The 23,643-nt window shown below is 41.1% G+C and overlaps 1 protein-coding gene across 1 annotated transcript in view; it reads left to right on the plus strand.

Annotated features, from left to right (window-relative positions):
• Window positions 1-8,200, plus strand: part of LOC133977638 (uncharacterized) — a 90,894-nt gene extending 82,694 nt beyond the window's left edge. The window contains 7 exon segments of the mRNA XM_062415898.1: window positions 2,141-2,219; window positions 2,411-2,639; window positions 3,049-4,840; window positions 5,204-5,377; window positions 6,449-6,613; window positions 7,170-7,216; window positions 7,573-8,200. Of these exon segments, the coding sequence (XP_062271882.1) occupies window positions 2,141-2,219; window positions 2,411-2,639; window positions 3,049-4,840; window positions 5,204-5,377; window positions 6,449-6,613; window positions 7,170-7,216; window positions 7,573-8,138 (3,052 nt within the window). The 3' untranslated portion in view covers window positions 8,139-8,200.
• The last annotated feature ends 15,443 nt before the right edge of the window (window positions 8,201-23,643 follow it).

Raw genomic sequence — 23,643 nt, forward strand, 5'->3', positions numbered from 1 at the left:
TTTGTCCTATGCTCACAAAATTCGGTACACATACGTATTATACCCACATATGCAAAAAAGCCTCTTGACCTCATGACCTCAACCCAACAAGAAGTCGGCCATTTTGGTTTTGATTTTTCCCGCCTAAAATTAACTCCTCCCACAGCGTTCGCCCGATCAAGTTCAAATTAGGTACGCAACATCTCCAGACCTAGTTGAGCTTAAGTTGTGCTCTGCGCATCCGTAGGTCAAAGGGCGTGTCTGCCAGGGCTCAACTAACTTTGCCGTGCTCGCCATGTACATACGAGTGGCTTTCACGCCCACATACTTCATCCAATCAGCTTCAAACTTGCTGGACATGATGATGGCTCCGCCCTGAACGTCCCTATATATTAACTTCCCACGTAACTCATAGCGCCACCCGGTGGTAACAGGAAGTGAACTTAAATTCATGAAAAATACATAGTTGACCCCATCAACTTCATTCCACTTCTAAAACATGCAGAACCAGTTGGTGAAGCTACATTATGAACACTGTGAAGCTACGAGTAATGGCGTCCCTGTGGGGGTGTGGCTACCATCAATTCCTCGCCATGAAAATACGTTTGGCTTTTTGATGGCTTTATTGAACTCGTATCATCATGAAAATTGATACACAGGTCCAGGGTGGAGACCTCTTCAATCTGATAGGGGTGTCGCTCATGTCGCCCCCTAGTGGAAACAGGAAGTGCCATTTTTTGCATCAACATTGTCCGATTTCCACGAAACTTCACATGTGTGATGAGGGACTGACCCTGAACACACCTGCATGCATCCCATTACTGCCCCCTGGTGGATGAACCATCGACCTCTCATAACTCCTTCATGCTTTGTCCAATTCACTCCAAACTTCACATGACTGATGAGTGGCCGCCCTGAACACACCAGACCACACCAGACCATATGTGTAACTACCTGTGACTGCCCCCTACTGGATGAACGAAACATTGCATTTTTGGCCTCCTTCCAGGTTTTTTCTCACTTTCTGCTTCACACCACAGCCCCGCCATGCCTCAGGCCCCGCGGTGGCATGGGTGAGCGAGGGCCTGCCATCGCCGCTTGCGGCTTTAATTTGTCTTGTTGCTTGACCTGACTCAGTGTTCAAGTGTAAGATCATGTTTCTTACACTTGTTTTTCTTATGTCTGTCTCCATTTATGCAGTTAAATTGCCCTGTTGTGTTATTGTTGTCCTGCTGCTTGTGTTGATTCTTGCGCATATCTGTTTACATCCATTTTTGCTCACATTTGTTCTTGCTTATATCTGCTCCTGTGAAGCTGTTCTGTAACTGTTTGTTTGTAGCTTTGTTCAGTCATAGTTTGCTCTGCTTTTTATTGTGTTCTGCATGTCACTCTGTGTTTTATATTTATTGTAACTGACTCATCTTACAATGTTTTAAAGTTGTTTCTTGATTTTAGGCTGCCAACTCACACCTGGCCAGGGACATCAGATTAAAAAACTAGCCCTCGGTTCATTTAATGGTTTAATTCGCATCGCAGTTGGTTCATTCATGAGTGAAGCATTATATAAATTCCACCACCAGGTGGTGCTGTAGAGTCAATAAAAAACGAGTTGAGAAAGTGTCGAGACCCTAACCCGAAGAAAACTCAGTTCAGTACACAGCGTGAGAGTAGCAGCTAGTTTATTTCATAGATATATACACGTATATATGCCTATAGTTTTTTTTAACAGCTGAGTAAACATACTGGTGTACTGGTACAGAATGTGGCCGCTCACTTTATCACTTCCACGTGACGTCCAGTATTTTGGTACTTTCCCTTTCCGGAGGATTGTGTCATTTGTACATTTTTCTGTGTTTCGCGACTTGTAAACTTTGTAATAGTGTTAAACATTTTGTAATGTTGTTTTGCACTTCCCATCCACCATAAATTCTGGCATATTTACAGAAATGTTTATTAATATGCACTGTCCCTGACAAATAAACAAATAAAATAAAGTAAGTTAAATCCTGAACCCAGCTGTGTGTCCATGAAGAGTGATGGGTCTATGGAACAACCTATTGGGTTTAAAGATGGATTTGTTTATTTAGCATGGCAGAACATCTTTAATAAGTTGCGTGCAGATTTGAGTTAAATGTTCTTAAATGTGATGTTTTCTCCACAGAGTTCAGCAGCAGAGCTCAGAGGTTCCCAGTGATCAGTCTGCACAGCAGCATCAAACACAGCTGGACTCCATATTTATGGTGTGTAAATGTACAGAAACACATTTTAGTATTAACTCCATCAACCCCAAATGCAATACTAAAGTAGCATTCAGGTCCTAACAGTGTCCATGCTGCTCTGTTTAGACCAGCAGGCCTTCAGACTGACACATGAATCACATGTTGTGTTCTACCAGTTTAAATTAAATGTTCACTTTATCTTTCTGTTCCAGCTGCTGGAGGAGAACATTGTCACTTTTGTGAAGAAAGCGTTGAAGAGACTGCAGATAGGTCTGAGACCAGATTACCCAGAATGCTTAGAGAGTCAGAGTGAGGATGAGGATGTGTTGGACGATGAGGAGGAAGAGCTGAGGAGGAGCAGCAGAGAGGCATTGCTGAAGATCACACTGCACTTCCTGAGGAGAATGAAGCAGGAGGAGCTGGCTGAGCTTCTGCAGAGCAGTAAGAGGATTTTAACAGATTTAACATGATGGAGAGGAAATGGAGGCAACATGAGAGACGTTTATATTTTAAAAAGCTGTGTGGTAGACGCACACATCAGGGACAAAAAAAATCACCAAATGCTTGACCAAAGAACCAAGAATATAAAAGAGAAAAGAAAGGCTGCACTCTGCATCTCCCAATGCAGATATCAGTTTAATGGGGTATCAGGGGAGTGACATTTTAAACTCTGCTGTAAATATGCTGCACACATCTGCATCAGATCAGAGGCTGTATGTCCTCCACTGATGAGCTGAATAAAACCAATGGAGGTTACAGACACACTTATATGTTCAGATTTCTAAACTTTCTGAAGGATCCACTCTTTGATTTAATTTGTTATTTGTTCATTCAGGAACTCGTGCTGCAGAGTGTCGACATAAACTCAAGCGTAACCTGAAGAAGAAGTTCCAGTGTCTGTTTGAGGGGATCGCTAAAGCAGGAAACCCAACCCTTCTGAATGAGATCTACACACCGCTCTACATCACAGAGGGAGGGACTGCAGAGGTCAATGATGAACATGAGGTCACACAGATTGAAACAGCATCCTGGAAACCAGACAGACCAGAAACAACAATCAGACAAGAAGAAATCTTTAAAGCCTCACCTGGAAGAGATGAACCAATCAGAACAGTGATGACAAAGGGAGTGGCTGGCATTGGGAAAACAGTCTTAACACAGAAGTTCACTCTGGACTGGGCTGAAGACAAAGCCAGCCAGGACATATTGTTCATATTTCCATTCACTTTCAGAGAGCTGAATGTGCTGAAAGAGAAAAAGTACAGCTTAGTGGAACTTGTTCACCTCTTCTTTACTGAAACCAAAGAAGCAGGAATCTGCAGGTTTGAAGAGTTCCAGGTTGTGTTCATCTTTGACGGTCTGGATGAGTGTCGACTTCCTCTGGACTTCCACAACAATGAGATCCTGACTGATGTTACAGAGTCCACCTCAGTGGATGTGCTGCTGACAAACCTCATCAGGGGGAAACTGCTTCCCTCTGCTCGCCTCTGGATAACCACACGACCTGCAGCAGCCAATCAGATCCCTCCTGAGTGTGTCGGCATGGTGACAGATGTCAGAGGGTTCACTGACCCACAGAAGGAGGAGTACTTCAGGAAGAGATTCAGAGACAAGAAGCAGGCCAGAACCATCATCTCCCACATCAAGACATCCCGAAGCCTCCACATCATGTGCCACATCCCAGTCTTCTGCTGGATCACTGCTACAGTTCTGGAGGATGTGTTGAAAAGCAGAGAGAGAGGAGAGCTGCCCAAGACCCTGACTGAGATGTACATCCACTTCCTGGTGGTTCAAGCCAAACTGAAGAACATCAAGTATGATGGGGGAGCTGAGACAGATCCACACTGGAGTCCAGAGAGCAGGAAGATGATTGAGTCTCTGGGAAAACTGGCTTTTGAGCAGCTGCAGAAAGGCAACCTGATCTTCTATGAATTAGACCTGAAAGAGTGTGGCATCGATATCAGAGCAGCCTCAGTTTGCTCAGGAGTGTTCACACAGGTCTTTAAAAATGAGAGAGGGCTGTACCATGACAAGGTGTTCTGCTTCGTCCATCTGAGTGTCCAGGAGTTTCTGGCTGCTCTTCATGTCCATCTGACATTCATCAAGTCTGGAGTCAATCTGCTGGAAGAAAATCCAAAGTCGACATCACAGAAGTCAGGAACAACAAAAGAGAAATCTGCCATGACACATTTCTACCACACTGCTGTGGACAATGCCTTACAGAGTCCAAATGGACATCTGGATTTGTTCCTCCGCTTCCTCCTGGGTCTTTCACTGCAGACCAATCAGATTCTCCTACAAGGCCTGTTGACACAGACAGGAAGTAGCTCACAGATTAATGAAAAAACAGGCAGGTACATCAAGAAGATAATTATGGAGACTTCCTCTCCAGAGAAGAACATCAATCTTTTCCACTGTCTGAGTGAGCTAAGAGATCATTCTCTGGTGGAGGTAATTCAACAGTACCTGAGATCGGGAAGTCTCACCACAAAAAAGCTGTCTCCTGCTCAGTGGTCAGCTCTGGTCTACATCTTGTTGTCATCAGAAAAAGATCTGAAAGTGTTTGACCTGAAGAAATACTCTGCTTCAGAGGAAGCTTTGCTGAGGCTGCTACCAGTGGTCAAAGCTTCTAATAAAGCTCTGTACGTATACACATACCTGGACAAATTATATGTAACCTTTTCTGTAGGCAAGAACAAATATTTGCAAACATTTTCTTTTGTATTGTTGATTCCTCTTCAGGTTGAATGGCTGTCACCTATCAGACAGAAGCTGTGAAGCTCTGCAATCAATTCTCAGCTCTCAGTCTTCCAATCTGAAAGAGCTGGACATTAGTAACAACAGTCTGCAGGACTCCGCAGTAAAATGGCTCTCTGCTGGACTGAAGAGTCCACACAGTACACTGAAAACTCTCAGGTCAGGAATGTTGTTGTATTTAAAAGCTGAACATGCAAACTACTTTATGTGTTTAATATGTGAATTGACTGTCTGAACTTTCCCCTCAGGCTGATTGGCTGTAACCTGTCAGGAAGAAGTTGTGAAGTCTTGGCCTCAGTTCTCAGTTCCCAGTTCTCTAGTCTGAGAGAGTTGGATGTCAGTAACAACGATCTGCACGATTCAGGCGTGAAGCTGTTGTCTGCTGGATTGGAGAGTCCACATTGTGGACTGAAAACTCTCAGGTGAGGATTCTGCTGTGTATAAAAGGAGACCGGGAGAGTTTTGAGGCTTTCAAAAAAATGTAATCAGTTCTTTCCTTCATTAAACGTGGCAGCAGTGTCACACTTAAGAGATTTACTGATGCAGGAGTTTAGGTGTGTGTAGTTAATGGTCATCCTTTTATTCTTCCTTAAAGAAACATTTGTGGTGGCTGGACATTAGACATGGGAGGTCTGCTCTCTTATTACTGTCTTGAGTTTGTGTGAGTCAGTCACCCAGAGGCTGAGAATCCTCCAGCGACCGTAGAGCATGCGCACCAGAGATTTGTGCCGGCTGAGCTTGCGAACATTTAGTTAATATAAGAGTGGTATGATAGTGACACAATGTCTGGCCTTGTATTTGCACACTAGCTAGCTACTGTAGCAGGTAGGATAGTTAACAAGTCAGTTAACAAAGTTAGTGTAGATGAGTGTAGGACTCGATAGTCAGTAAAAAGAGTTTCTCATTTCAACACTTATCTTAACCAAGGAATACATGAAACAGAAATGGACTTTTATGCTTTACAATTTGCTCCTTCATGCACACCTTGTTAACCATTATTAATCCTTCTGAAAGGGATCTTAACATAAACCCCAACTCTAGCTCCAACCAGAATCCTGTATATGCTTCATTTTACTTGCACTTTTCTATCTGCTGTCATGTAACCAGACTTTCAAAACTCTAGGCTTCAAAAAGTAGGATCACAGGGTACAAATAACACATGTTGAATGTCAGTCCATCAAGGTTCTTAGGTATTCAAGTCATATAAATTTGGATGCAGATGCTGGCAATGAGGGAAATGATTAACAAGAATTATCTACATTACTCATGCAACAAACAAAAAACAGAGGCTCCAGAAGTAAAGACTGAGTTAGTGAAGTGAAACACAAGCACAAGCAAAGCTGCCCGACCAACACACACTGTAGCACTTTACAAAGCCAATCCTAATCAGAGAAAAGAAGAAAGAAGAACAAAGAAGTTCCTATTTAATATGGAAAGGTAACATGGAGTCAGTTTTACAGTGATGGTATGGCATTGTTTGTGTTTGTATGCAGGTTGTCAGGATGTCTGATCACAAAGGAAGGCTGTGCTTCTCTGGCCTCAGCTCTGAGCTCCAACCCCTCCCATCTGAAGGAGCTGGACCTGAGCTACAATCATCCAGGAGACTCAGGAGTGCAGCTGCTGAACCAGGATCCACACTTGAAACTGGCCACTCTCAAGTATTACATTACATTCATATGATAGATACTTTTGTCCATAGGCACTTATGAGTACACTCAATCCCAGTAAGAGGAAGCGCTAGATGTGATTAAAGACTGTAAATGCATCCCTCCCAAACAGACAACTAAGAAAACGTTTAGGGCAACCGTACAGATACTTTAAAACCCTACTGTATGGATGATTTACTAAGGGAATCTACAGTATGCAAATTAGAAATACAATTTGTTCTGACATATTTTGATGTAAGATGCCCTTTCAGTTGGTGCTGTGACATCCATTCCAAGAAGTCTACCAGCCAAGTAGTGATGTGTACCTCTACATGAGTGTTAGAAATTACAAGAATAGATGTCTTGTCAGTATAGCAGCAGTAGAAGCCATGGTCTGGTATGACGGCACTAAGGGTCCTTGTGTTTAGAAAGAAAAGAAAGTCCCCAACTGAACCTTGAGGAGCCTCTGTAGCCAGGCTACATTTTTCAGACAATGAAGTTATCTTAAGCTATCTTGTGGATGTGTGGAAGTGTATGAAGCTGATTCTGGTTTTGTTTGTTACTCTAGGGTGGACCATGGGGGAGTGCAGAGGCTGAGACCTGGCATAAGAAAGTGTGAGTGTGTTTTAACTTTAATTCATGAGAAACAGTTTAAACCAATGATGATATGAGTGATATGCTTGTCAGATGCTAATTTTACATTGTAAAATAATGGCCATGGCCTAAAGGGATATTTCATGTGGATCCAAAGAAATACCTGAAGACAGAAATGTACTTCCGTGCTCACAGTTCCCCACCTTTGCATGATTAATCCCTCTAAAAGACTGCCCAATCTACACTGTACCCAATATGCATATCCCTCCACTACCCACAGGGAAAAGAAATAAGATGTAAGATGTAATAGAATAATTTAAGTGTTTAATTAACTGTCATTGTTGATTTACATAAAGTTGTCTTGTTCTCTCCATCAGATGCCTGTGAACTCACACTGGACCCAAACACAGCACACAGAAACCTTAAACTGACCAACAACAACAAAAAAGTGATATTTAGAGAGGTGCAGCAATATCCTTATCACGAAGAGAGATTTGACTTTTGGTCTCAGGTGCTGTGTGAAAATGACCTCACTGGTCGCTGTTACTGGGAGGTGGAGTGGAGAGGAGATGTTCGCATTGCGGTGACTTACAAAGGAATAAGAAGGCAAGGATATGAAGATGACGGCAAGTTTGGAAGGAATGATCAGTCCTGGAGTCTAAACTGCTCCAGTGGTAGTTACTTTGTTTGTCACGATGGCAGAGAAACCAAAGTCCCTCTCCCCTCTGCCTATTTCTCAAACAGAGTAGCAGTCTATGTGGACTGTCCTGCTGGCACTCTGTCCTTCTACATAGTCTGCTCTGACACATTTATCCACCTCCACACCTTCTACTGTACATTCACCGAACCTGTCTACCCTGCGTTCGGACTCTGGTTTAGGTGCTCATCAGGGTCTGGCTCCAGTCTCATGTCTGGTTCATTGGTGTCTCTGTGCTCTCTGTAGGAGGGTTTGTGGACAGAAAGACCGAATCATGACCAGACCATCACACACTGAGTAGGACATTTGTCTCAGGTGATGGTCAGACAGATATTAGCTCTGTGTGACAAAACATTCTCAATGGTTTATATGAGGGTATTTGTGTTGATGCAGTTGGCCTGTCAATGCAAAGGGCTCCAGCAAGACAACACAGGGTCGTTGAGAAAGACACTCCATTGTCAAATCACATGCATGCAGGAGCACATTCAGGGGGGATTACTTTTCTATTTGAATGCTTTGTCTATACAGTTTACCTTACTATTATCGCAATGGAATATACAATAGTTGCCAGTGCGATACGTTTGCAGAGTTCGTAAACTCTTAGCAGCCTGAACGAGGCCTAAGATTGATGTCTGCTGCCTCACCCAGTGCTGGGAAGTTTGAGTGATGACACAATATATTTGGCTCCAGATCAGTAAATATATCAAATCTTCAAGTTTTTCAAATCAGTGATTCAATGTGCCAGCATTTTTTTAAAATTGATTTTTGGAGCCAAGGAAGAATGATTAAAAGTCAGCGCTCAGTTTCAATTGATAATGTTAAAAACCACAAACCAAACCAGAAATCTTGACGAAAATAAACATGTAGATGCAACGATCAGTTTTTTTTAAAGATTTTTTTTGGCATAGACACTGGAGAGACAGGAAATCACGGGAGAGAGAGGGGGGTATGACATGCATAAAGGTCCGCCGGCCGGGACTCGAACCAGGGTCCGCTGCGTATGTGGCATGCAGTCTTAACCACTCAACCACCTGTGTGCCCTCAATGACCAGTTTTAATGCTCCACATTTCTGAACGAACTGCCAGAAAACTGCAGGTCTGTTGCAACTCTCAGTTCATTAAATCACAGCTGAAGACTGTCTTATTCTATTCTATTATGATTTTATTTCGAATGTAACACTTTTTAAATTGTATTTAAATGTATTTTTATATTGCCATGTGTTGCCTTTATATTGCCTGTTTTGATGCTACTATCACATAAACAGAGTAGGCATGTTATGAAGTACGGAAACAAAATGGAAAGACCAAGTAATAATAAGCAGGCTGAGACTTGATGACAGCCACCTTAACGCTTGTAATGGGAATTCTTATTATTGAATGTATGTTAAAATGATTGTGCTTACATTGTTCTGATGGTAGAACAAGATCGTCCTTTTCACAAGATAATGTATTGCATATAATCTGACAACTTCCCCTGCTCTGGGCTCATTCATGCCATCTCACACTTGAGACAGCAAAGAGTCCGTCTGCAGGCGAACGAATAAACTCTCAGAAAGACAACAAACGACTTTGTGCTTCTTGATATAAAATTGCCAGAACACGGTACAATTTCATCACAGGAAAACATCCTATGGGTCTTTGCAATTAATACCATGAGGATGAGACAGTTGAGCATATCTTTATAACATGCAGGAAATGTGTACATCTTAATTAAAAGCAAACCAGTGGGAAAAATGTATTTATCAGCCTCCTATTTGTATCAGAAGATTCAACTAACTGAAAAATGAGCTATACAGATATTATACAAGGCACTAAAAATAAGCGAAACAATAAAAACTATTTGAGCTGTGGTGTGAAGGCTAACAATGTGAGTCCTTTTGGAATAATAGGTGATTACTCATAATCCTAAATCTTTATGTGTGGTTTTCTCAGGACAATTGTTTACCTTTACCTGTTAGTTACATCAAGTCTTTATTCAGTTTTTACTACATTTATTTATTTATTAATGAATATTCAAACACAAGTACTATCAAAGCTGCACAATATAACTTTTGTGATAAAGCAGATAAGAGAAAACTAAGAAAAAAATTTGAAAGACAACTTTGTGCCGTGTTTTTTATTTGTGTCATTCAGATTTATATGAAATGAGACTGCTACCTTTTACATGGTTTTTATATGTGAATCAAAGTATTTCCTGTTTGCAGTGAAAAGAAGGGCTTATATATGGGAAATTATGTTGGGTTTCATACATCGCTGATAGGAAGGTTTTCTCCTCATCAGCCAAACTCTGTGAATTTGTCTATGAAAAAATGATTGTGCAGGTTTAACATAATTATTAATAAAGTCAGACAGTCCTAGTGACAGTCCCAGTGGCATGTAGAACGAAAATCTCCAAAGTCTCAGGCAGCTTAAAATCTGACACGTCTGGACTTCCTTCCTGCAACGTCATCATGAAATGATATCTACAGAGAAACCTGACTATTAATGCTTATTAAAGCAAGTCTGTTGAGATTCTCTTGAACCACTGTAGACCTCAGACAAGTTTTAATCAGTTTCAGTTTGGAGGAGCGACTCCTGCAGCAGTAACTGTCAGTCTGTGACAGCGATTCTAAGGGCCACCCACATATCTGGATACATTTCCTTCAGTTTCGTCTCTAGTAAGAAAGCCAGAAGTTCTATGGTAGCCATGTTGGCTTTTGGTAAATCTGGGAAAGTCTCCATCTCCATGCCAGTCCCACTCAGGTATCCACCAAAGCTCAGGGTGTTGCTGGGCTTCATTGGGTGAGACAGGGAATTTGAAAGCAACCCAAACATTTCCATTGCCTCTGTTGTTGACCAAAGACAATTCTCTTTTCCTCTGGAGGTCAACTGCAACATCCAACTGCACTGACACTGATTGCAATACTTGCTGGATTTTGGTCAGGATTTCAAACCATACCTAAGTACAGACTGAAAAGCAGTATGATCCAATCTCTTCAGCCAACGATTGTACCTCAGTTTTTTTGAATGGATCTGTGGCTTTATCCCTCACCTCTAAAAGTGCATCTCTGACTTCTAGCACAAATAAAGCTCCAGGATTCCTAATAGTCTGGACTCGACTTCCTCTTTCCTTTCATACTGGCACTGTTGTCATAAGACTGCCCTCTACAGTCTTCATAAGGGAACTCTACTAGATTCTTCAGAGGGGACAAGAGGTTTTCTCAGACTTTATGGCTCAAATCTTTGGCTCCCCTCTAGAGTTTTCTCTTTTACCTTGTTCATCTCTGTGCTAATATCAGACTGTGTGGAGCCAACTTGGACAAAATTAGAAGTACTTATTATTAACAGGACAAGAGGAGCTGGGGATCCAACCACTGACCCTGTGATTAGTGGACGACTCGCTCTACCTCCTGAGCTCTTTTTTATGAGGAACCAGAGAACTGAGAGCAGCTGTGTGTGTTGTTGGCTTTTCATTAGAATATTTGATGTGCATTATTTATTTGGCTAAATAATTTATTGTTTTGAAATGTTTTATTCCTCCTTTTTTTTTTTTTTGTAATTTATTTTAATTGTTTTATCCAGTTCTTGTTTTATTTTTCAATATATATTTTATTGGTTTTATTATATTTCACATGTGCATTGGTCTGAAATAGCCTAATTTTTACATTTGTCTCTTATGCAAAGCACTTTAAATTGCACAAATCTGCACGAGAGGTGACATACAAATAAAGTTGAAAATTCAGAAAATATGAATTTAAAAAAACCCAACAGCATTCATCCTGTAAATCTATTTTGGATGTGGGCCTAGCTGGTATCACAGCCTCCATCCCTGCACCAACGTATTTGTCCAGCAGATGGCGGCAGAGTAAAACTACAATGCGCCGCTCTGTGTTTTTCTCTCTCTCTCTCTCTTAGTGTGTGTGTGTGTGTGTGTGTGTGTGTGTGTGTGTGTGAGAGAGAGAGAGAGAGAGAGAGAGTGAGAGAGCCTGGAGGCAGCTGCTCTGTGTCTTTAAGGCCGGATCTGAACCCTCTCAGCCGGCTGACTGGTGCCACGCTGCGGCGCCTGCTCAGTGCGCCTCCGCCGCTGTCGCTGCTCGGATCCTGGACCAGGAGCTCCTCTGTCCCGTGCGCCCTGTGTGTGAGTGTGTGTGTGAGTGTGTGTGTGCACTCTCTGATGGTAACCTATGGATTGACGGGAGGGAGGCTATTGTTGTCAGCCCGGTGGTTTGTTCTGCTGGAGCTGCACTTTCACCGGAGAATGCCCAGAGCAGCCGGAGCTGTGTTGCTGCACGGATAGCGCAGAAATACACCCGAGAAACACGGTAATTATTACTATGATTTATCTCCAGTTTCACGTTTATTTCCCCCTGCTGTTGTTTATTATTCTCATTAGAATAAAAAGATCTCGCGTGAAGCTGCAGCGACGTTAAATCACGGCTCATCGTGCAGGAGGCTGCGGGTTTGTTTACCATCAGAAAATGACACTTTGTCCTCTCTAAGCCGACCAGATCTGAGTGAAACGCGTCTTTACAGTCCACAGACTGGACGAGCATCCTGCAGACAGCTCTGCTTGTCCGCTGATGGAAACAGTGATGCAGCAGCAGCAGAAGGCCTGCTGGGAGCTCAGAGCTGCTGCTGCTGCTGCTGCAATAACACTGAAGTTGTTCAACATTGTTTTCTAAGAACAGCTAATATCTCGTTTATAGAAATAGAGCACACATAGTTCAGGGTCAGCTGTAACACATTTAATTATTCATGACAAAAATTAAACCTTTTAGCCTAAAAACCTTATTTGATGAATGATAATTTAGTTCAGGATTTTGGGAAATACACCTCTAAAATACATCAAATGGCATGATAAATGATCTTTAAGAGGTTCCCTGTTTTACCCAAATTCTTACTGTATATATTCCTAAATACATTAAATGTTTGAAATGACCATACAGCTGATCTGAGGTCATGTAATACATCAGCAGATGAATGCTGGACACACACATAGCTGATCTTTGACCCTGAGCCGGCTAATCTGACCACTTCAGAATAACTAAAGGATGCATTATGGATGTATGAGGTTTAAATAAAGGCCATAACTGCATTATTTTTACACATAAATTACTGGTAGATTCATATATTGAGTTTAGGTTCAAAGAGCACATTTAAAAACAATAAATGTTGACTAAAATGCATGCAATAACAGATATGTAAACATGTAAAACACCCGTCAATCATATTTGGAGTGATAGCATCATCCAGTCCTGTGTGTTCAGATTTTAAGATAAGATATTCCTTTATTAGTCCCATATTAGTTCCTTTATTAGTTTTGGGGAAATCCTTTGGTTGGATCATCGTCCATGAAGTTTTACTTGTTAAGTTCAAGTCAAGTATTAAAAATCCTCCACAGATTTATTGTTTCACTTCTGTAATGTTGTCAGATTCAGAATGGACAGTTAAAAAAAAAAAAAAAAAAAAATCTAAATCAATGCAGCAGAACCAGACACAGTCTTTCTTCTTCTTTGGCAAAAACTGGCGCCTACATTACCCACAATGCAACTCAATCACTGACAGTTCAGTTTCAGATATGAGTATGTTTTTTAGTTGTGGTTCCCCTTCATTCCTATCAAAGTTGCTCAGTGATGCATGAAACCAAAAAAATGTCAGCAATGTTTCCCAGAGCGTCTTCATACTTCTGCGTTTTTGGGCCCACAGAGCATGCTCAGTAGAGTCCTTGTCCTAAATTCCTGTTGGCATTTTGTTCACTTAAATAATTTTATCATGTAGCTCCTCCAGGCTTTCTAAATGCTATCTGACTGAATGGTTCAAATTCTGATAACAACAAAACATGTCATTTAGAGAAACATTTATTCACCATTTTACAGCTGCGGCTGTGTGCATTGCATGATGGATCTGGAAGTTGTAATTACACAGTTTGGCCACTTTGTCTAATTGCAAATTCGGTTCAGATTTTATTTAGGTGGATTCATACCATGAAAAATGACCAAGAATAGTCTGAGCTGCAAACAGAAAATGTATGTTTGTGAATGAATCATACAAAAACAAGCATAAAAACACAGTTTTTTTCTTTGATTTCTGCTTTTGGGTCCGTTACTTTCATTAGCTTCTTGAATAAAGTAACGTTTGTGTGTCTTTTTTTTGCTTTTTTGTTGTACGTTGTGATGCTAGAAACACAGTTTGTTTCTGAGACTTTTCTCTGAGTAGCCCCAAGCTCAAACTCTGCGAGCACTGTTGGGTTAAAGTGTTTCCGGTAATGAAATAAGTTTGTGGTATTTCCCATTTTGATTGAGGGAGGTTTTTGGCACAGTTAAGAATACACACTCCACTCTGCTGTGAGTCGGACTTTAAGAAGCCAAAGTACTGCCATCAATGTTTTTACTTTGTTTATTCATAGACTCTCCTTTGTTAAGGTTGTTGAGGCCACTGAGCTGTCACTTTAATTCACACTTAACGTTTCCTCTGAAGGAGCACTCGTCTCTTTTATGACTCATTTGTATAATCCAAACAGAAGCGTGTAAGTTTGTTCAGATAAGTCAGCTAACAATGCCAAGGGTGTGCACTGTGTAAAATACTGCCATATGATTAGTTACACAAAGCTTTGTTCCTGTGGTTTGATACGCTGTGGTGCAATATCAAAGTTTCCAATTTTCTTATTGTTTAAATCTTTGAGTGTATATAAAAAAGGTAAAAAATGACACTTTTCACACTTTTCACACCTCTGACCATAAACAACTGTCTCAGGCTCTCTGATGAAGTTTATTTAATGAAGTCAGAACTTCAGATCATTGGAAACCATCTAGCTGTGAGTTTGTTAATCTGTCAGGTAGAGTAAAGAGCTGCCGTCCAGTCTCTCTGCTCTCTCTCCCAGTTTGGGCCTCCACCCTTCATACTGGGACTCCTGCCAGAGCTCCTCTGTGATTTACTGCGCTGACCACATGCAGCCGCTGCCATATGCTTCAGATGACAACTCATATTTAAAGCTTCTGCAGGCAATCAGCTTTTCTTTTTGAGCCTTTGCATCTGATCTGTTAGATTCTATGTTATATACATCTACCACTATAAACAAGCTTCATCCAGATGTTTGATGCTGTAAATGTCAGCTGGCAGAACTGAAGTCCAATCTTTGTTTGATCAAAACATTACACGCCCAGAGTCAAAGTATCTGAACTATCTCAAATATCTCAAATATCTATCAAGTGATCTGTGGCTATTCTGGTGCTGATGTTTGTAAAAAGAACTGATCAACACCAGGACTGACCCCACCAAAGAATTTCCTAGTCGACTACTAGACGTTGCTTCAATCCATTAGCTGACCAGCTGTTGCATGTTTATGATGTTAATTTAAGTATTTAAATATATATATTTTTGGGGGCATCAGGAAATGGTTTCAGTTTGCCTTCAAAAGATACATTTTACAAACACATGCACAAAGTGAGCCGCCTGTTAACAACAACGCTAACAGAACGAGCATGAATTATTCTGAATTTGTTGGAACAACCAGCAAGAAGACTTAGTTCCCTTTTTCGGTTTTCCAGCAGCCAACTGATATTTCCAGAGGTATCAGTGCTTTTGTTATCACAGTGGACCGGGTCACTACAATTGCCCCCTAATTTTAATCCCATGATTACTATTGTAGCCACGACGACGAAGGTGGCCTTACTTTAACCCACACCACATGTTTCTCTAACCTTAGAGTCATTATTTTAACCCACGACCATCATCTTTCCTTAAACCTTACCTCATAAAACATCATTATTGTTTAACAGTGACGTGTGACAGTTTTCGAAAGCACATGAAGACGATGTTGTCCTGCAGATTTCTGCAGATAGGGGGCGCCAGATTAGAAAATGGAATTATGTGTTGTTCTAGGAGTCACATGGTGAAATCATGTATCTGCTGGATTTATGGCACAAGTGAAAAGTTTGACATGATCTAAAGACCATTTTTAAGCAAAGCGAACACAGTCATGCAGACATTAAATTACACATTGTAGTAATTTATCAAGCAACAAGCCAAATATTCTCTGGTTCCAGTTTCGTTTTCGACAGTTGGTTGGAAAAAAACAAGACATTTAAAGACCTCTGGGAACTTGTGTTGGACAGACTGACATTATCATTTCTAAGGCCGTGGCTAAAAATAAATCAGCCTGATGTATCAGTCTGGCAGCAGTGTAGCAGTGATGATGATGATGATGATGATGATGATGAAGCTCCTCCATCTTCCTCACTGGGCTTTAAATGTGTCACTGACCGTCTACCAGATGGAAGCGTGCATCTTCCACCTTAATGAATTATTTAACCTGGTTAACCCACATTCACACACAGACGCTGTACAGATCAAGCTTCATTTCATGGTTGTTTTAACTTTAAATGTTTTTATGCATGCTTCAGTTTCAAGCATACCACTGTTTTTATACGCTTTTAAAAATTTATTTTGTGTTTCTGCATGCCCATATTCTACGTTGGTTTGAATTTATTAACATTTGTGGTAAAGCTTGTTCTGTGCAGGTTGTTTTATGACATGTAAGTGCAATTTTTAGAAATGGAAACAAAATGCTGCATTATTCACATTAAACAGGACAGATTCAGAGTTTTCCCTAAGTTAGACCAGTTCATTTTCCCTGCACTTACGCTACTATCCACAGATGATAACACAGATAGATTGTCTAAATATAACTATGTAGTAAAGAGTATATGATCAGTAGTGGCCAGATTGTAATTAATCTCCATGGCATGTAAAGAGCCATCAGCTGTGCATGTGTAGTGATCAAAAGCATGAGGTTGTGTGCCAACATTCTTCACTGATATAAGGATTAGGGTTAGTAGTAACTGATATAAGTGTAGCTATAATCAGAGATAAGGACTTTTTCTAGAGAGGATCAAAACACCATCAGAGAAAAACTGCATTAAGGGATTAGCAAATAAAGAGTTAACATCAAATATGTCAGCGTTCGTACCTCCAACAACTTTCTAAGCAGGTGGAAGCGATGTTCTGAATGAATGACATGACACATGCCAATCTATTGCGATATTCATCCTAATTTTGGTAACACTCACAGGGTGTACAAATGTTTAAAATGATGAACTTTTGGTCATTACAATTCAATTATGTTCCGAAAGCCCAATAAACATCTAGTCTAACCAAAATAACCAGCTGATCTTATTCCATAAAATGGCATTTTCCATTTTTATTTTTTTTAACCTGGTATCCTGTTTTGGCCTATATTAGTGCTGATGTCAGAAGTGGATTCACCAGAAATGTAATCGCCAACTATTATGAATCTAAAATGGCTTCAGTTTGTTAAAGTTTATGATTTCTTTCGACCTCTGTGGCAGTTAACTGAACATTTTTGGGTTGTGGACTGTTGGTCGGGAATAAAGAAGACGTCTAAGGTTGCATCTCAGGTTTTGTGATACATTGGCGTTGACATTGATCACCATTTTCTGATATTCTACAGACCAAATGATTTTTGCGGTTTGACTATTGTCTGGAGAAACAGTTAACGGATCACTTTAATAATCTCCAAGTTAAACTTTGATTCATATCAGATTAGAACATATGAATCAGATCAGCTTCATCATTATTATTAGAAATGATATGAATTTGATGAACCCCACCCTAATACCTGCACAAACTGTCAAGCCTCAAAACTGATATCGAACGTGTAATATTAATTATTAGTTACAGAGTTTCTGGCACTATATCACCTTTCACTTGATGATCAGGCAGCTGTGACGTCTGATTTGTTACAGGAACAATCAATCAGAGTGATTCCTGGCATTAACCCTCCTGTTGTCCTCTGGTCAAGGAAGGACAGGAGGAAGGGAGGAAAGAAGGAAGGAAGGAAGGAAAGAAAGGAGTAAGTAAGGAGGAAGGAAGGAAGGAAGGAAAGGAGTAAGGAGGGAGGGAGGAAGGAAGGAAGGAAAGGAGTAAGAAGGAAGGAAGGAAGGAAGGAAGGAAGGAAGGAAGGAAGGAAGGAAGGAAGGAAAGGAATAAGGAGGCCAGGGAAGAAGGACACATGGAAGGAAGGAAGGAAGGAAAGGAGTAAGGAGGAAAAGAGGAAGGAAGTAAGGAGAGAAGGAAGGAAGGAAGGAAAGGAGTAAGGAGGGAGGGAGGAAGGAAAGGAGGGAGGGAAGAAGGACACATGGAAGGAAGGAAGGAAGGAAAGAAAGAAAGAACAGTCAAAAGAGATGGGGTCAATTTGACCCAAGGGGACAACAGGAGGGTTAGTTATTGTTGTTTCAGGTATAAAGCATAGCTACAACTCCAAGGTCAGCTGCTTTTTCTGAATCCAATGACCATTAAACTTTAAACCGGCAAAGGAACCTCGTAGGCTTTTATGGGACCACGCTGCTGTACTTTCATGCTTTTAGATAACCACCCATGCAAACTTAAAATCCACCTATCGCTTGACTTCAGCGCAGCCTCGTGTCCAGCTGTCTGCGGATCTCTTTGTTCCCATTTCTTCCTGCTTTGGGAATAACACACTTTCAATGCCTCATCCCGATTTGGAGATATATTCTTAATCCAGATGGTTTGCGTGTCCTGTGGCGTGTTTACAGTAGATTACCAGTCCGGGACCTGCCACTGGTGTAGATCCCTCCAGAGAATGCAGATTAAGTGGGATTAATACCCTTGCCGCTTTGTTTGGTGATGATTTAGCAGCAACCCTCCGACTCCAGCTGGGATTGTATGCATTGGTTTAAAAAGATATAAAAATGGTCCAGATAGATATTATGGTATCATAACCCAACTTGTCATATTGTATCATGTATTATGACCTCCAGCGTTCTATATATTTTACATTGTCAGTCGCTAAAATAGCAGAAAAGACGCTAACCCAAAAGTGGAGTGACTTACTAAAAAACATCCCTTCTCTCTGAATTCTGGGATTTGTAGATAAACACGATCAGGCAAGATATAAGAGGTCTCCACGGAATTCACAACATCATGACTGAAGTGACAGAAATCATCAATATTCATGACATGCTACATTAATGTCTGGTTTCCTGGTGTCCCAGTACCTCAGTGTTGGTGTGAGGCAGATGTCCTGTAGGAGGCTGGTGGGTGAAGGGGTGAAAGGGGGGGATGGGTGGTACAGTCATATGAACACTGGCAGGTTGATTGTTCCCAGGAGGCTTATATTACTGCAGCCTGCACCAGACACAGCTCTCTCTTTTTGTCTGATGGACAAACCTGCAGTTCGCTGCCCACTCATAACCTGGATCAAAACCTCTGAGATCAAGCCAACATCTCCAATTTTGTTGGGTTCTCAGAGCGATAGTGTTCCTCTCATATGTTGGATGTTTTCCCCTTGAATGTTGGACACAAACTGAGTTGTTCTGAATTCCCATTTCAACAATAACCTCATTGTTACTGAATGTAGAAACACAGGACAATCAGATAATGTACCAATCACATGGGTTTATTCTATATTCATCCGTTTTAAATGTTTCATCTTAGTTTCTGAGAAATCATTTCTTGTAGTATTTTTAGCCGTCCGCCAAAAAATGGACAAAACAGGATTCATCTGAAGCTACAATGAAATAGTTGAGACTAGTGGTCATAACTTACACCTACAGGATTGTTGTATTATCCAGGAGAGGTTGGTGGTGAGAAAGCAGTCAGGGTTGGAACTTATCTCTCTAGCTTTATTTTTTCTTGACATGATTTCTGTCACTTTTTATATGAAACACTATGAATGTCTACCAGGAGAGACTATCTGAACATGTTCACTGTTATCCTCAAATTTAACAAGTCCTCCCAATTAAATGACTAAATATATGGTTTGACCATGTGACTCCAGAGCGACACATAGGAGTGTCCTCTAATCTGCTGACTCTATCAGCAGTACTGACAATAATGATGTTTTATTATGTGACAACGCAGTAGTTAGGGTCTGGTTAGGTTTAGGGAAAGATCATGATTTGGGTTAAAATGATCATGTTATTAAGGTTAGAGAAACATGTGTGGAAGATGAGGTTCCTTAAATTTAGATGGGGAAACGGGAAATACACAGCAGCCTTCCATGGCAAAGTGTGATGTTTTGTTGACATCCACCTCGACCCTGTCCATCTGCGGAATTTGTCGCTATACATCGACATCATTTGATTTCCTCTTCCTTTTCAGTCATTATTCCTCAGAGTGCTAGATGGCTTCTGTCGCTTCAATGAAAATATGTGTTGTTTTGGACCACTGGCATGTAGACTTACTTTGCTGTTTTTGAGGACAGTCTCGTATTTAAACAGCTCCCCGCCTGGTTGCACCGCCATGTTTCTACTGTAGCCTAGAACGGACAAACCAAACACTGGATCTAGAGAGGGCCTTTCGGGTTTTTCGTGAATTTCACAGCCAACACAGATTCTCCTACATGCTTGGAAGGGAAAGGGAGGGTTATTCATTTGGTTTTAATGTGCAACCTCACCACTAAATGCCACTAAATCCTTTAACACTTCCGTAACCAGCAGCTCTTTACACTTTGCAACTCTTGCCCCAAATTAAAACAGTTCTGTGTGGATTAATTATCCTGAGTAACTGAAGACATTGTTGTTACATAGCAGTTGAGGTTTTAAAATATCATTTTTCAATGCTTTCAGCAGCATAAGCTAAATTCCCAGTAACTATTATTTGCCATCTGAGGAAACCTTAAATGCATTTTCTAAAGCTGATTCTTACATTCCCCGTGATCAGCTGTTATCGTTCTTAGCGATGAAGTCATTTCACAGGAAAGTGTGTTTCATCTTTCTGCCAGCTCATCCTGTTGGTGTAACCACCGTTCGCCCACATTAAATCAGTGGTGTGCTTTTTTGTTGTTTAGAGTCATCTTGTGTGTTGTTTTTGTTTTTCCTCTCCTTCTCACAGTTCTTTCTTCTTTCTCTCTCTGCAGATATTGACATGAAGAAAGATATTGAGACTCTAATAGCAGAGGAACGTGCTGACATCATCTTGAAATATGCTACGGTGAGTTTCTGCTTCCAACAAACAAACACAGTCTCTGTTTTATTTGGTCCAGATGGATTATGCGGTCAAAGGTTTTCTTGAGTATCTTTTCAGCTTCATACCAGAACACAGATGTATTTCACTCAGTTGGATACTTTACTCATTTAAAGCAACAGTAAAGATAATTGCTTTTCTCTTTATATGTTAATTTATCCCTCCAGCTCCTCTTAACTGTTACTGTTCATCTTGCTTTCATTGGTAATAAACATGTTGTTGAGTGAAAACACAAATTATAGCTAACGGATGCTTTTCAGTGTGTCGATAGCACAGCTACATTCTCTCCTGTGTTGTGTGTTATTCGTCTGTAGGAAGAAGAGTTCACACTCAGTTGATTTTGCGGTCAAAAAAACCGACAGGCACTCTGAGATGGACGAAAGCGTGAATTCAAATGTGTGCTGTGAGCTTTGTGTGCAGTGAATTTCTGCATGTGAGGAGGACAATACAGTGTGTTTAAATATGTGGGCGGATGTGAGCGTGCTGCCAAAGTGCATTAATAACATGTTGTGTAATAATATGTTTCTGTCTGTGGTTTGACGTGATTGGAGAATGATGACCGGAGATATTAAATCTGACTGAAACTGAAACTAACATTAAAACCAGGCATGAAAAACATTCTACTAAAGTGAAAAATACTGAAACTCAGTGGATACGATGACGTCTGCCTCCTCCAGGATCCAAAAATCAATGCTCCTGTAAACAATTTGTAACGTTTAAGTGAACAAAAAATTAAAACAATCACAATGTTTTTCAGATAATCACTCACACTGAGTATCCTAACATTCATGTCGTCCTCCCGGGTCAAATTGACCCCGTCTGTTTTAACTGTTCCTTCCTTCCTTCCATCTGTCCTTCCTCTCCTTCTTTCCTCCCTCCCTCCTTCTCTCTTTCAATCCTTCCTCTCTCTTTCTACCATCCTTCTGTCCTTCCTTCTTCCCTCCCTCCTTCTTTCCTTCCCTCCTTCCTTCCTTCCCTCCTTCCTTCCTTCCTTCCTTCCATCCTCCCTTCCTTCTTTCCTCCCTCCCTCCTCCCTTCCTTCCTTCCTTTCCTTCCTTCCTTCCTTCTTTCCTCCCTCCTTCCCTCCTTTTCTCTTTCTTTCCTCCCCCTACCTTCCCTCCTTCCTTCTTTCCTCCCTCCCTCCTACCTTCCTACCTTCCTTCTTCCCTTCTTTCCTTCTTCTTTCCTTCCTTCTTTCCTCCCTCCTTTCCTTCCTTCTTCCCTCCTTTCCTTCCTCCCTTCCTTCCTTGACTCGAGGACAACAGGAGGGTTAAAGCGTGACAACATGTTGATGCATCAGTTTAGTGAAAATCGGAGCAACAATGTGCACCCTAGTAAATGTGAAAACTATTGCAAGAACTGCAGATCCTACCGACATCACTTCCTGTCTCGCATCTGTTCCACTAGCTTCTGTAACTCAATGCAATCTCTTATTTAATGAGAAAATGAAGCGTGCTCCTGGAGTTTTCCTTTCTTCACTCTAAGACAGAGGTGTCAAACTCATTTTCATTCAAGGGCCACATACACACCAATTAGATCTCATGTGGGCCGGATCATTAAAAATATGGAAGGAAGGAAGGAAGGAAGGAAGGGAGGAAGGAAAGATGGAAGGAAGGAAGAAAGGGAGCAAGGACAGAAGGAAGGAAGGAAGGAAGGAAGGAAGGAAGGAAGGAAGGAAGGAAGGAAGGAAGGAAGGAAGGGAGGAAAAGAAGACAGGAAAGAAAGATGGAAAGAAGGGAGGGAGGAAAAGAAGATAGGAAAGAAAGATGAAAGGCAGAAAGGGAGCAAGGACAGATGCATGAAAGGATGGAAGGAAGAGAAAGAAGAGAGGAAGGAAAGTGGGCCGGATTGCACTCCTCGGTGGGCCGGTTCTGGCCCGCGGGCCGCATGTTTGACACCCCTGCTCTAAGACAACTCTGCTCCATTACAGCAGCTGCTATCCGTGCGTTTGCATCCACTTAAGTCATTTTGATTTCTTAACAGTTATTTAAACAAGACTCCTTGTCTCTGTAATTGGGTGTAGGAGGAAAGATAAACATGATTCCCTCAGGTAGTTTTCAGGGGAATTTTGTGGGGAATTTTTTTGGAAGTGGACAGGGACAATTTAGTTTGCAGAGACTTGCGGAGGGGAGTGACCGTTCCTGGTATCTGTGAATCTGATGAAACAGTGGTGGAGTCTGGCACACTGTCAGTGCAACACCTATCAAAGGAGCCATTTCCTTTCATAGTGCAGTTTTCCAACATCTTTTCATTGAATTTGGTGTTAAAGTAATGTGGTTTATTGGTGCATCCTTAAAATTTGTATATAAACAGGTGAAAGGAAACAGATTTATAGTCTATTTAAAATTGCTGATGATGATCCTAGCTGTGAGGGTTGTGCAGCACACACACATTAGTTATCTTGTAATTCATTTTTAAAAAAAGACGAGCATTTTTTTGCATTTAATCAATTATTAATTAGCTCTGCCAGACAATGGTGAAGTATTTAGTGAATATTTAATACCTCACACTGCACCGACCCCCAGCACTACGACACAAGACCGGCAGACCACGAACCAAAAACACTGATGTTGGTCAGTAAACGACACTTTGATTGAGTTCCTCTCCACCAAGGCTGCAACTCATGATTATTTTCCTTTTGTATTAATCTATCAATTAGTTTCTGGATTAATTGGTAAGTAGTTTGGTCCAGATGGTGAGAAATGTTGATGACCATTTCCCAAAAGTTGCAACCTAAAATGTCTTATTTTTGCCCGACCAAAAGTTG

This window comes from Scomber scombrus, chromosome 1, assembly GCF_963691925.1.
Source record: "Scomber scombrus chromosome 1, fScoSco1.1, whole genome shotgun sequence".
In the NCBI taxonomy this organism is placed as follows: domain Eukaryota; kingdom Metazoa; phylum Chordata; class Actinopteri; order Scombriformes; family Scombridae; genus Scomber; species Scomber scombrus.